The 14,397-nt window shown below is 42.2% G+C and overlaps 1 protein-coding gene across 2 annotated transcripts in view; it reads left to right on the forward strand.

Moving 5' to 3' along the window:
- The window catches only part of MRPS22 (mitochondrial ribosomal protein S22), a 325,472-nt gene that overhangs the window by 299,698 nt on the left and 11,377 nt on the right, over window positions 1-14,397 (forward strand). Inside the window, exon 3 of one of the 2 annotated variants that reach the window (XM_023187868.1) lies at window positions 12,577-12,820. In XM_023187868.1, the coding sequence (XP_023043636.1) occupies window positions 12,577-12,820 (244 nt within the window). Of the gene's footprint in view, window positions 1-12,576; window positions 12,821-14,397 lie in introns of those variants that run through there. The other variant, XM_023187869.2, reaches the window with a different exon arrangement.

Genomic DNA, 14,397 nt, shown 5'->3' on the forward strand with positions numbered 1-14,397 from the left:
CCCACCTCGCACCTCCTTCCCAGAAGTGTCCTCCCCTCTTGCCACACCTCAATTATCTCTTCCTCTAGGGAGGCCTACCCCACTGAGCAGCCAGCTCTCAGGGTGAGGGGGCTCATTGTCCCCTGGTCTCCTGCCGCCCTGCTAGGAGCTCCAAACTATCTGATGCCAGGCTGTCATGTTGTCCCCATCATCACCCACTCCTATGTCAGCATCACCTCCCCTCAGCTGTGCTGGGGCCTCCTCACAGTACACAGGCCCAACATGCGGCAGCACTCCACAGGCACTCTGCAGGGCGGTCTAGAAACATGCCCACACGTTCTTTCACACTTGTCCCTTCAAAAAGTGGAGTCTAATTCATCTCTCCTTGAATACTGGTCAGCCTTAGCAACTTGCTTCTACAGGATAAAGTGAGATGGGAGTGATGGTGTGTAATTTCCAAGACCAGGTAAGAACAGGTGAGAACAGCTTTGGACTGGCTCTCTATCTCCTAAGATGCTGACTCTTGGAATCCAGCCACCAGGATGTGAAGAAGTGCAGACCACACAGAGAAGCCACATGTAGGTATTCTGCCTGACAGCCCCCAGTCAGCTGATGAGATCTCAGCTGATAGCCAGCATCAACTGGCAGACATATGACAAATGAGCCTTTGGATAATCACAGGCACAGCCTTTGAGCTACTCCAGTTGGTACACGAGAGGGCAGAGATGAGCTGTCCCCACCAAGCCCTACCCAAATTTCAGATTCATGAGCAAAATAAATGCTGCCAAGTTTTGGAGAGTTGGTTACAGTGCAGTGGACAACCAGAACATTCTGCTAACTTGCACCATTGTGAGCAGCCACTAAGTACTGAGCACACACAAGGGTGAACTGTGGGCTCTGTCCGCCCCCCAGGTCCTTATCATTGCTGCTCTCCAATTCTTAGAAGGGCTGGTTCTTCTCATCCTTGCCTGGAGGCCTGGGCCCTACTCTCCTAGTTCTACTCATCATTATTAATTTATTTGTTCATTTATTTGGTGGGATTTTTTCTTTTTTTTTTTTTTTGAGACGGAGTCTTGCTGTGTCACCCAGGCTGGAGTGCAGTGGCATGATCTTGGCTCACTGCAACCTCCGCCTCCCAATTTCAAGCAATCCTCCTGCCTCAGCCTCTCGAGTAGCTGGGATTACAGGTGCGTGCCACCTTGCCCAGCTAATTTTTGTATTTTTAGTAGAAACGGGGTTTCACCATGTTGGCCAGGCTGGTCTCACACTCTTGACCTCAGGTGATCTGTCTGCCTTGGCCTCCCAAAGTGCTGGGATGACAGGCATGAGCCACTGCACCTGGCCCATTTATTCAATGGCTGTTTACTGAGCTTCTACTATGTGTCAAACACACCGATGTCTGCTGAAGGTATAGTGCTAAAGGCTCTGCCCTCATGGGGCCTTTAGTCAGGAAGGTAAAATAGATAATAACCAAGTAAACTAACAATTATTTAACTAAACTCTTCATAAGCACTCTAAATGCAGGGCTAGGATACTATGACAGCGTGTAACAGGGAAACCTGCCTTAGTCTTGCTACTCACCTCTCTGCAGCCCGCCTCATCCTTTAGCTCACCCCAGCCATTCATTAGGAAATTCTCTACCATGGAGACCTTCCATCCTAGATATTTGGTGGCAGTTCCAATTTCTTGGAATTTCATGCTTTTTATAATTGCTTCATGATTTGTATTACTTTGTGAGTCCTCATCAACTATAGTTTTTAAACCAGAAGAAAAATATCCTTTGAAAATTCTAGGTCTAGAAAATGCATGGCCTGCAATCTTAAATTACTCCCTAATGGTATCATTGAGGCGTTTTTGTCCTGCCAACTTCATTCAGGAGGACTTCCACTTCCAACCAAGATAGAGGAACAGGGACCAGACTTACCTGAAATAAGGAAACAAAATAGGCAAAATATATAAAACTGGTTTTTAAGATACTGGACAGTGGCTTGAAATGAAGGTCAGTGATTCCTGAAAGAGGATACAAAGAAGAGGATCCCTACTATTTTCACAACTTACTGCCTTGAGGGACTTTCCAGGTGACGGCACAGAGAGGGGAATCCAGGCAGAGCCTAGAAAACTCCCTGCATTCAGGAGATAACGCTGAGTGCTCAGGGAGACCAAGGTGGCTAGGGTTTGCTAATCAGAGTACCAAACAGACAGAGAGCTACACACAGAGAGAACTCAGGATCTGTAAAGGGTCCTCATCAATTACTCAGCAGACTACTGATCGGAGCATGTGTATAAAGAAACTACCTGAGAGCTGTGGGTCAGGGAAGGCATCCAGGAGGATTAGGAACAGTGGACAGTACACACACACAGAGTGCTGAAAATAGTGCCTGGTTCCACCAACAAGAATGGAACGACTCCTGTAGTATGGGGATTGGGTAGAATCTTTGTAAAGGTCTTGCCTCAGTAATGGGAAATAAATGGCTCTAGACAGAGCACTACTCCAGACCCATCCAACAAATTGTAAAGGAATATCAAAAAAAGAAAAAAAAAAAAAAAACCCAAATGTTTCCAATTTGCTCAAGTATACTCTGGACAAGAATATCTATAGGAATACCAAAAAACGCAGCACCCAACAAAGTAAAATTCATAATGTGTGACATCCAAGCAAAGATTAACAGGCACATAAAAGCAGAAAAAACATAATGCATCATGAGAATTAATGTAAACTAACCCAGAACTGACACACACATAGAATTAGCAGAGAAGGACATGAAAAGTGATTATAACTGTATTCCATCTCTTTTAAAAGTTAAGCATAAACATAGAACTTACAAAAAATGCCGAAATCAAAACTTCTAGAGATGGACACTACAGTCTCTGAGATAAAAACACACTGGGTGGGATTAATATCAGATGAGACATAGAAGAAAAGATTAATGAATTTGAAAACACAGCAATAGAAACCATTCAGAATGAAACACGCGTAGACACGGAAGAAGAAAAGATTAATGAATTTGAAGCCACACAAATAGAAATGGTTCAGAATGAAACATGCATAGAGAAAATAATTTTTTTGACAAAATGGAAAGAGCATCAGTAAGCTGTGGAACAACTTCAGGTAGCCTAATATATATGTAATTGAGTCACTGAAGGACATCAGGAGATGGGAAAGTGAACACGAAATATTTGAAGAAATAGTGGACAAAAATTTTACAAATTTGATGAAAGCTATACATCTACTGATTCAAGAAGTTCAATAAATCTCAAGCACAAGAAACATGAAGAAAACTGCAGAAAGGCACATCATAATCAAATTATTCAAAGCCAATTATAATAAGAAAAATCTTAAAATCTGACAGAGGGAAAATAATAGATACATCACGTGTAGAGAAACAAAAGGATGACAACAGGTTTCTCATCAGAAATCATGCAAGAAAGAAGACATTGGAGCCACATAGTCTTATGATTCAGCAATTGCACTCCTAAGTATTTACCTGAATAAGTTGAAAATGTATGTCTGCACAGAAACCTGCACATGAATGTTTATAGCAGATTTATTCATAATTGCTAAAAATCAAAAGCAACCAATATTTTTTTAGTAGGTGAATGAACAAACTGTGATACATCTAGATAATGGAATACGATTCAGCAATTTATAAAATGAGCTATCTGGTCACAAAAAATATGGAGAAACCTTAAATGCATATTTACTAAGTGAAAAAGGGCAGTCTGAAAAGGCTACCTACTATATGATTTCAACTATAGGACATTCTGGAAAAAGCAAAACTTTAGAGACAGTGATAAGATCAGTGGTTGCGAGAGGTTGAAGGGGAGGAAAAACAGGATGAAGAGGTGAAGCACGGGGGATTTTTGGCCAGTGGAACTATTCTGAATGATACTTCAGTGGTGGATATTTAACATCATGGATTTATCAAAGCTCTAGAACTGTACAACACAAAGAGTGAACACTAATGCAAACTATGGACATTGGCTTAAAATACTGTACTAATATTGGTCTATCAATGCTAACAAATGCACCACACTAATGCAAGATGTTAATAATAGGGGAAACTGTGTGTCTGTTGGGGGAAGAGGTTGTATATGGGAACTCTCTGTACTTTCTCTCAATTTTTCTGTAAGTCTAAATCTTCTCTAAAAGAATATACTAAAATAAAAATACTAGCTTTTTAAACAAGATATAATAAAAAGATAATTGTTTAAACAAGAATAGTAACTGCATTACAGGCTTTATAATATATATAAAAGTAAAATATATGATAAATAGAATGAAGGCTAGAAGGGAAAAAAACAGAAGTATACTTTTGTAAGTTCTTACCTGTGAAGTGTTATACTATCACATGAAAGCAGACTTTGTTAGAAATACTTACTATAAATCCTAAAACAATGTCTAGAATGAAAATATGATAACACAATAAAGGATATAAAATAGAATTTTAAAAATTCAACTAATTTGGAAGAAAACAGAAAAAGAGGAAAAATAAAGCAATAAGAGTTTGGGCAAATAAAAACCAAATAATAAGATGATAGTGAAAAGCCTTCACACAAAGTAAACTTTAGACTTAAATGGCTTCACTGGTGAATTCTACCAAATATTTAAGAAAGAAATAATATTAATTCTACACAACTGCTTCCCCAAATTAAAGAGGATGAAAGACTTTCTGATGTAGCCTGTGGCTAATATTACTCCAATATCAAAGCCAGACAAAAATAGTGAAGAAAAGATAACTGCTGACTAATATCTTTTATGAATATAGAGTAAAAATTCTAAAATATTTTATCAAATTAATCCAATAATATATAAAGAAGTATTATATGTCCTTCTCAAGTGGGGTTCATCCCAGGAATATAGTTGTATTAACCTACAGAAACCCCACAAAGGATAAAAGTAACACCCCATGCTTATCTTAAAAGATGCTGAAAAGGCATTTGATAAAACTCAACATCATTCCTGATTAAAAAAAAAAAAAAACTCTCAACAAACTAGAAGTAAAAGGGAATTTCGGCAACCTGACAAAGGACAAAAACCTACAGATGAAAAACCCACAGACGACACACTTAACCTAAAAACCAAATGTTCTTACTCTAAGATCAGGAACAAGACAAGGATGTCTGCTCTCATCACTGCTATTTAACATTCTCCCGGAGGTTCTAGTCAGTGTAACCAGGTCCTGCACCAGCCGTCCCAAGAAAAGAAAAAGAAAAAGAGGAAAACCTTTCCAGATTGAAAAGAAGAATTAAAGTTGTCTTTATTCACAGACAACATGTAAAACATCTGATATAATCTACTCACAATGAACCATAGATTTAAATGTAAAATATGAAACTATGAACTATGAAGATTCTACAAGCCTCTAGAAAAAAAACATAGGAACCACTCTTTGTGACTTTAGGTTAAGCAAAGGATGATCCATAAAAGAGCATGTTGATAAATTGGACTTCATCAAAATAAAAGACTTACCTTTAAAAGATATCATTAAGAAAATACAAAGGTAAGCCACCAAATGGGAGAAAAATGTTCGAAAACATATTTTAATATTGGACTTGTATCCAGAATATACATATGTATATTCTGATATTTAAGAATTCATGAAATTAAAAAATAGAAAATCAAACAACTAGATTTCTAAAGTCGGCAAAAGATTTGAATAGATGAATCGATAAATGAATGGAAAATTAGCACATGAAAAGATGCTCCACATCAATAGTCATTAGACCAATGAAATTAAAAACCACGGTGAGATACCACAACACATTTATTAGAAGGCTAACATTAAGAAGAATGACTATTTTAAGTGTTGATGAAGATGCTGAGGAAACAATACTCTCATATAATATGTTGATGGAGATGTAAAATGGTACAACTACTTTAGAAAAATGTGGGAGTTTCTTCAAAAGTTAAACACAGTCAACTATTCATTCCCAGATATTTACCCAAGAGAAATGAAAACATATGTGCAAAGACGTGTACACAAGTGTTTATAGGAGTTTTATTTGTCATAACCAAAGACTGGGAAAAACCCAAAAGCCCCTCGACAGATGAAAGGATCACAAGTTGTGGTCCATAAACCACAATAGATATTACTCAGCAGTAGAAAGGAACAAACTACTGATACACATGACACCATGAGTGAATCTTAAAATAATTACGTTAGCTGGAAAAAGTCAGACAAAAGAGAATAGAAACTTGTGGTGCCTTTATATGAAACTCTAGAAAATGCAAACTATCCATAGTGAAAGAAAGCAGTGGCCTCCAGGGGAGAGTGCTATTTGGGAAGAGCAGGAGGAAGGGATTACCTACCAAGTAGTACGAGGAAACTTTTGGGGTGATGGATATTTTCATTATCTTGACTGGGGTTACAGTTATATGGCAGACACATATGTCAAAACTTACCAAATTATATGCTTTCAGTGTGTGAAGTTTGTTGTATCTCAATTGTACCTGAATAAACCTATTTATTTATGTATTTATTTATATAAAAAAAACAAAACTCCACTGGGAAATTGTTGAGGTTAGGGATATGTGTGTTCTCTTTCCGTATTTTCCACAGGGTGTGTCTCATGTCTGAGTGTGCGGAAGGTGGCCAACAAATGTTTGATTACTTTCATCCCTACAGGAATTACCAGCGTAGAAGGAAACTCACTGAGCAAGGATGTTTACTGATACAATTCAGCTGATGGGGAAATTGTGATTTGCTGAAGTAGCAAAAGTCACAAGGGGTGAGGGGGCTTCGTTTGATCGTTCATTTCTCTGGACTGCTAGATCAAGTCAGTTCATTTCAACCTGGAACATTTGCATCCCTGGACAGTTTCTAAAGGAGAGTGAATGCCACCCAGCATTCCTAAGGAATAAGATGAGATGGAACAAGAATGATCATGAGGAGGATGAGGATGAGGATGATAGTAATAGTGATAATACTGTTTACCACTTGATGGCCACTGACTGTGTGCCAGAGCACCATCTGCTTCCTGTCTGCTCACCCTCACCCCAGGCCTATGTGGAAGTTGTTATCATCCCATCTTAAAGAGGAGGAACTAGTAGGTGGTGAGTAAAATGGGCTCATATAGCTAATATGTTGCAGAGCTAGTATTTGAACCCATATCTGTCTGATTCCAAAGCCTGTGCTCCTACCATTAAGTGTATCCCATTCCCAAGCCAATATACACATGTGAACACACGTATTTCCACCTAAACACCCATGTAAGGCCACACACAGACACACACATGCTCAACCACACGTATACAAATGTACCTACACACACATGGGTACACATACACACGTGCACATATTTGAACACACACATTTGCATGCATACAAAAGTGGCCACACACATACACAAATGCATACACATGTGTCCCTTGAACACACACACCTATGCACATACACACCTGCATGACACATACAGCTGAGCACCCACATATGTGGTTGCTCATGTACACAGGCACACACTTAGGGCATCCTAAGAACATACATTTTCCCTTCTGGCTCTGGCTTTCTGCAAACAGCCACCACTGCATCCCTCTGCCAGCCTCTCCCAGCCCAGGCCCCACAGTCGTCAAAACACTGAAGTCCTAAGTCTCAAGTGAAAATTATGACCGGGCCCCTGATCTGGGGGCTGCATGCAAGTCAGGGCAATCAGATACATCACATTTTCCCATGAAAGGAATTTCTGATGGGTTTATTAACCTTTGAAAATACCAATTCTTAGTCCGAGGGACTTCCCGAGTCCAGATCAAATTGAAAAATAACCTAGTGACAGACCACCCGGTTCTGAGCTGATGGGAATTACTTTCAACCCAGGCCAGCATGTCCTTTAGACGTAATGTTCCACATACCCAGCCTGACAGCCGCCAGCTCTTGGGAGCAGGGGAGCCAAGTGCCATCTATTACAGAACATATCCACGATCGCTGTGTCATGGGGCCATTGGTCTGGGCCCAAGTCCCTGTGGGGGCAGCTGGGGTGGCAGGAAGCAGCCAGCGTCAGTGCCTTTGACATTTAGATCCCTATGCTATAGGACAGAGGGTCTGCCTGTCATCACAGAGTGATGTAGCCTTGGCCCCGGCAATCATTTCCTGTTTCAAGTGTTCAGTTTGGTGTAGGATTGTAGCTCAATGGATGCTATCAGAAGAAAAAGGACAGAGTGTCACGTGGAAAATTGTTGATAAACTGATAACTCCAGGGTTAGAGGAACTGACTCATCCGCCCCCATTGTCTCGTGGTGGAGGACAGTCTCCCTCCTTCTCTCTTTTGAGCCACATTCTGGCTCAGAAGTCAGTCTATGTAATTTCTGGAAGTGTCGGTGTTTTTCTTCACCCCATAGAACACATGTGGAACAGAGCTTTTCCATCATAAGAGCTGCCAGGTACCTCAGAGTTCAGCCTTGTCACTGTGTGGAATATATTGGGTGGTCATGACAGGACCCTTAACTTCAGAGCCTCAGTTTATGCATATAAAAGATGGGAATATCAGTGCCTACCCTGTCTGTCTTACCCATTTGCCATGAAGACCAACAGGGCTGATGAGAAGACAGTGCACTCTGAGTAAGAGGGAAGGGGCTTGGGCCATCATATCTTCAACCATTCCCACCATCGTTCAAGGATTTTTTGCTCAGACACACCCTCACACAGGCTTCCAGGAATGTCTTCAAATGTTTCCCCTCTTTCTCTGGAATTATCTCCTCTTCTGCGCTGCCACTGACTGTCCCACTGCTCAGTGGGCTGCATCCCAGCCATATGCCCAGCCCCGGCAGATACTTCAAACTGCTCATTCCTGTGGTTCCCAACACAACCGTACCTCTTCTCAACGAATGATTTTGCTTTCCAATGCTCAGAAAAAGAGGGACAGAGAGGCAGGAAGGCTCTCTGATTCTCTCCCCCAAACATATCCACTCTAACCATCCTTAACTCCTGGCCTCCTGGTGCAAAGGCTCCTTGCATCTACTACCAATGCCTCCACTTAGAATCTTCCTCCCCTGAAGCTTCCTCAGGGATCCACAACATCACTCGTCCCTTCTCAGCACACAGAGGGGGAATTTCGGCCATGGAATTTGTGTCTCTGTGGGAACATGTAAGAGGTTTGGACTTGGAATAGGGGGCAGAAGAATAAAAACTCTGGGTGAAGACAAAAGTGGGGTGGATGTGGACCTTTCAGGAGGCCTCAAGGATAGAGAATTGAAGACTATATAGAAGTCACATGAGTGTGGTTGCTGGAGACTGCAGGGGTTCTTGCATTGTCCAGACTGTCACCTTTCTTCCTTGGGCTCTGTTCTTCCTCTCTCCATTCCTCTCCCTGACTTTTATGCCCAAATCCCATCTTGAATTCTAAAAGCTTGGGATAAAATCAATGTCTTTTAAAAAACACAAGTCCAGACCCTGTTAAATCACTGAGAGTGGGATAAGGCACTCCCCACTGAGGCATCACTATGCTTTTGTTTTACAAATAATAGAAAACCATCCTTGCTCCACAGAGCTGTTGAAGATATGACCTAATGAATCCTAACAGTAGCTGCAGCCAGATAGCCTTGGGACTGTCAGTCAGACGGTCAATGCTCCCCAACCCCCAGTGGTGAACAGGATCCCACCCAGGTCAATCAGCCTCTCTCACCAGGAACTTAGATTAGATGGAAGGCAGGGAATTGGAACCAAGCCGTTAGGACAGCAACCTCCTGGAGAGATCTCTTGAGTTCCTGCCTCTGGGGTTCTTGGAGCTGCCATCTTTCAAGTCCTTCTTGAGGCTTGGCTGTTGAGCTTTTTCTTAAATTCTGTGAGATATTCAGTATCCTTCCAATTATTTCCATTTCAGTTTTACTCAGGAAAGATTTGTTTCTTGCAACCAAAGTACCTCTGAATACCATCCTCAGAAAGTAACTGACTTGGGCACTGTGGCTCATGCCTGTAATTCCAGCACTTTGGCAGGTTGAGGTGGGCAGATTGCTTGAGCCCAGGAGTTCAAGACCAGCCTGGACAACACAAAAATTAGCTGGGCATGGTGGTGTGCACCTGTAGTCTTAACTACTTGGCAGGCTAAGGTGGGAGGATTGCTTGAGTCCAGGAGGCAGAGGTTGCGGTTAGCTGAGATCATGCTAATGCACTCCAGCCATGGTGACAAAGTAAGAAAGACTCTGTCTCAAAAGAAAAAAAAAAAACGAAAAGAAAAAAACAAAGTAACTGACTTGCCACCACACAACCTTCTCACACTATCTTTATGAAACACGGGACATCAGATCCTGAAAGTACTTTATTCTCAAAGTCTGCAAGATAAGTATTGTCATTACGCCCATTTTGCAGGTGAGGTACCGAGGCTCTGAAAAATGTGGGCATCTGTCCAAGGTTATAGCTTAAACCAGGAATCTTGGTTCCTCCATGTCAGTAAAACTCACTGTACCCCAAGTAAAAGACGTCATTGAAAGGAAAGTGGGAAGCTCTCTGGCCAAGACAGCACCTTTCTCCATCTCTCTCCACACATATTCTCCCATCTCTGCTTCTGAGGATCTGCTCCATTTTCCTGCCTTTCTCTGAAGAGTGGCTTTTCCCTGCTCATTCATCAGTAGGCACATTGCTGAAAAAGGCTGCTTCAGCCCAAACCCTAAATACTTAGTTACTCACTTCAAGCTTCCACCATCAACTAGTCTATGTCTCGTAGCTTGAATTACTGAGAAAAAAAACTGCTTGGTGCCTGGTCATCTGGGGTAGGCTGAAGAATGTCCTCCTACTTCCTCCCAAGTATAACTGCACTCTAATCCATGGACTTGTGGATGTTACCTTATATGGAAACATGGTCTTTGCAGATGTGATTAAGTTAAAGATTTTAAAATGGGGATTATCTTGGATTATCAGGGTGGGCCTTAAATGCAATCATATACAGCCTTATAAGAAGAAAAGAGAGTACGATTTGGCACAAATAGAAGAGAAGCTGATGTGAAGATGGAGGCAGAGATTGAAATGATGCAGCCACAGGCAAAGGAATGCTTACAGTCATCAGAAATTGGAAGAGACAAGGGGCAGATTCTTCCCCAGAGATAGACTCTAAAGGGAGCAGAGCTCCCTTGATCTCAGCCCAGTAATACTGATTTCAGATTTCTCATGCAGAATTGTGAGAGAATACATTTCTGTTATTTTAAACCATAATATTTATGGTAGTTTGTTACAGCAGTCACAGGAAACTAATGCTAATACAGCAGCCAATGGATTCATTCATACTGCACTAAGTGTCCAATCAGCTGTGTCCAGGAGGATGTTTACAGGAAAAACATAGCCACTGAGGCCTGCTTTCTCAGCTGTGGGAAGAAAGTAGAGGGTTGATTGTCAGAGAAAAGGTATGGGCTGGGAGACACCTGCATTCAGCCTACCACTAGTCTCTGACACCTGCTATCATGTAGGTGTAAGCATTGGGATGTGCAGGGCAGCAGACTTGCCTAAATAGGCACCAAGCCTAGTGCTCTCCCTTCTCCTCCCAAATAGGGAATGAGTTCATAAACAGCATGGTTAATGTTAATGCTGACTTGCGGGAAAATAGGTGAGGCTGGAAGATGAGTCTATTCATTCAGCTAATTCAAACAAGAGTTTACTAACACCCTGTTGTGCCAGGCCTTGGGATAAGTGCTTAGCACAGGCACCAATCTATAGTCTAGAGAAGGATAAGACCTGCACATCCTGGATAGTTGGAAAAAATATGAAGAATCATTTAATCATTCATTTATTCAACAAAAGTTTGCTGTGCACGTAGATGTACTAGGCTAGGTGATATTGCAATAAAATATGTAGAGTCACTGTCTTCATGGGGTGAGAAAAAGAAATAAGCAGATAAATAGCAAAATAACATTTGTAAAACGGGCTATAAAGGAAAGGAGTAAGTAATGAGACAAGAGAATCAGGTGTTATGAATTGGCAGTGGCAAGTGGTGGTGGTGGTAATCGGGGCTTGGAATCAGAAGTTAGATTTAGGGTGCGTGTGAGCAGTGTGGATGGAGAAATTTAAAAAGTAGTTGGATTTAAACCTGAGGATGGGGGAGAAGTTTTGGGCAGGAAGTGGAATACATAAATTATTTATTTATTTGAGACAGAGCCTCACTCTGTCACCCAGGCTAGAGTGTTTGTTTGTTTGTTTATTTGAGATAGAGTCTTTCTTTGTCACCCGGGCTGGAGTGCACTGGCATGATCTTGGCTCACTGCAACCTTTGTCTCCTGGGTTCAAGCGATTCTCCTGCCTCAGACTCCCGAGTAGCTGGGATTACAGGCACCCACCAGCATGCCTGGCTAATTTTTGTATTTTTAGTAAAGACACGGTTTCACCACGCTGGCCAGGCTGATCTCGAACTCCTGACCTCAGGTGATCCGCCCGCTTTGGCCTCCCAAACTGCTGGGATTACAGGCATGAGCCACCGCGCCTGGCCGTAAATTTGTTATTTAGAACGGTGGAAACGGGTAGGAAAAAGAGCATATAGGGAAAAAGGTGTAAGTTTTAACTTTATGCATAGGGAAGGACATAAACACCGTCTACTTGTGAATAAGTGGTTTAGAAGAAACAATCTACAAGGGCCCGGAAGACTTCCGGCCCTTTCCGCCTTTAACTAGACTACATTTCCCAGAATGCTGCAAGAACCGGGCGTGACTGGGAAATCCCTCCCAGCCACTTCCGGCGCAAGCAGCCTCTGATAATCATGGCGCCCCTAAGAACCACTGTGTCGCTGTGGAACCTCCTGAGGGGTTCTCCAGGCGTGGAAAGGGTCTGTTTCCGGGCTGGAATGCAGCCCTGGCTCGGTGGCCTGCTCCAACCGCTACCTTGCTCTTTCGAGGTGGGGCTGCCACGCTGCCGGTTCAGCTCCGAGGCCGGTAAGTGACCTTCCGGACTTTCGCTGGGGCGTTCTTCTGGGAGACGTAGATCCTGTTTCTGGCAGGCGAAAACCACGCGTTAGCCCCTGCGACACGTATCGTAGCGCTTCCTCAGATTCAGCTGTCTTCCTTCTGTACCTGTGGAGTTTGTCATCACCTGCATATCTGTTCATTCGTTCACTCACTCAGCTACAGTGCCTCAGTTCCGCTCCTTGCAGAGTACTGTGCTAAGCTCTGTGGGATATGGCAAACTAAGACTGACACAGACCTTTCCCTATGGGAACTCATGTCCATGGGGAATTGGCAGTGCAGTGTGACCCAAGCTGTGATAGGGGACGCACACAGGAGAGGCAGTCAAACTAGGTTGGAAGGTCAGGGAAGGGTTCCTGGCAAATATGACCAAAGCGAGTGCTGGTTAGCCATGCTAAGGAGAAAGCGAGAAGCTTCCCAAGCATAAGAGACAATAGCAGATGTCCAGAAATGAGACTGAGCACAGATATTTGGGAACCCATTTTGGAGGTAGGATTGATAAGGCTTGATTAAGGCTTTGGATATGAGTTTAAAGGGACAAATTAAGATTGTTTCTTAAGTTTTTGACTGGAATAGAGGTTTGTCCCATTTACACCAAGATGGAGAAGATTAATTGTAGGAACCGTTATTTTGGGGCCCGGGGGGGGGGGGGGGGGTAGTGCAGGAGTAGATGAGATCAGGAGATGGGAAAGGAGGCAGAATTAAACCTATTTGGGACACATTAAATTTGAGGTGACTTTGAGAGTCAACTGTTCAGTATGGAGTTAGATATAAAGTGAGGAACATCGGAGTAAAAATGGTAACTAAAGCTGAGTGAATGGGTGAGACTGAGGAGAGAGTAGTGTTGAGCACCTGCTGTGTGCTGGATACCCTAAGGAACCCTGGGTGCCAGAGATGAGTATTACACAAGGTTCTGGTCTTCATAGAGCACATCACTTAGTGAGAGACATAGTGTAAGTAAGCAGACCACCTTAACATTTTTTTCTAAATGACGTTGGAAGCCATTCGTGAATTTTAAGCTTGGGAGTAATCTTGATTACATTTTAAAGAGATTACTCTGGTTGCTCTGTGGAGAATGATCTGTAGTGGGACCAGAATGGAGAAAGGGAGGCTGATGCAAGAGATGAGGATGGCCTTGACTAGAGTAGTGGCAGTGGGAAATGGAGGATTAAAATGAGATTTATGAAGGCAAGCAATCAGTATATTCTCTGCCAGTGTTTTTGTTTTTGTTTTTGTTTTTTTTTAAATGGGGATAATCGTAGTGTTTACCTCATGGGTGGTTGTATTAAATGGGCTGAATGTGTAAAGTACTTAGTTCAGTCAGTATTGGCATGTAGTAAATAGCTAATAAATGGTAGCTCTTATAATTACTGTTATTATTACTACAGCTATTTGATTACTATTGTTATTACTATTGCTATTGGCTAGATCTGGAGGATCAGGGAGAATTTAGGAATGACTAAGATTTCTGGCCTGTGTGATCTACTGGATGATGCTGAAATAGGGAACAGTAGAAAATGCAGGTTTGAGACAAGGGAAAGTTGATG

The sequence above is a fragment of the Piliocolobus tephrosceles genome, chromosome 2 (genome assembly GCF_002776525.5).
Source record: "Piliocolobus tephrosceles isolate RC106 chromosome 2, ASM277652v3, whole genome shotgun sequence".
Lineage (NCBI taxonomy): Eukaryota > Metazoa > Chordata > Mammalia > Primates > Cercopithecidae > Piliocolobus > Piliocolobus tephrosceles.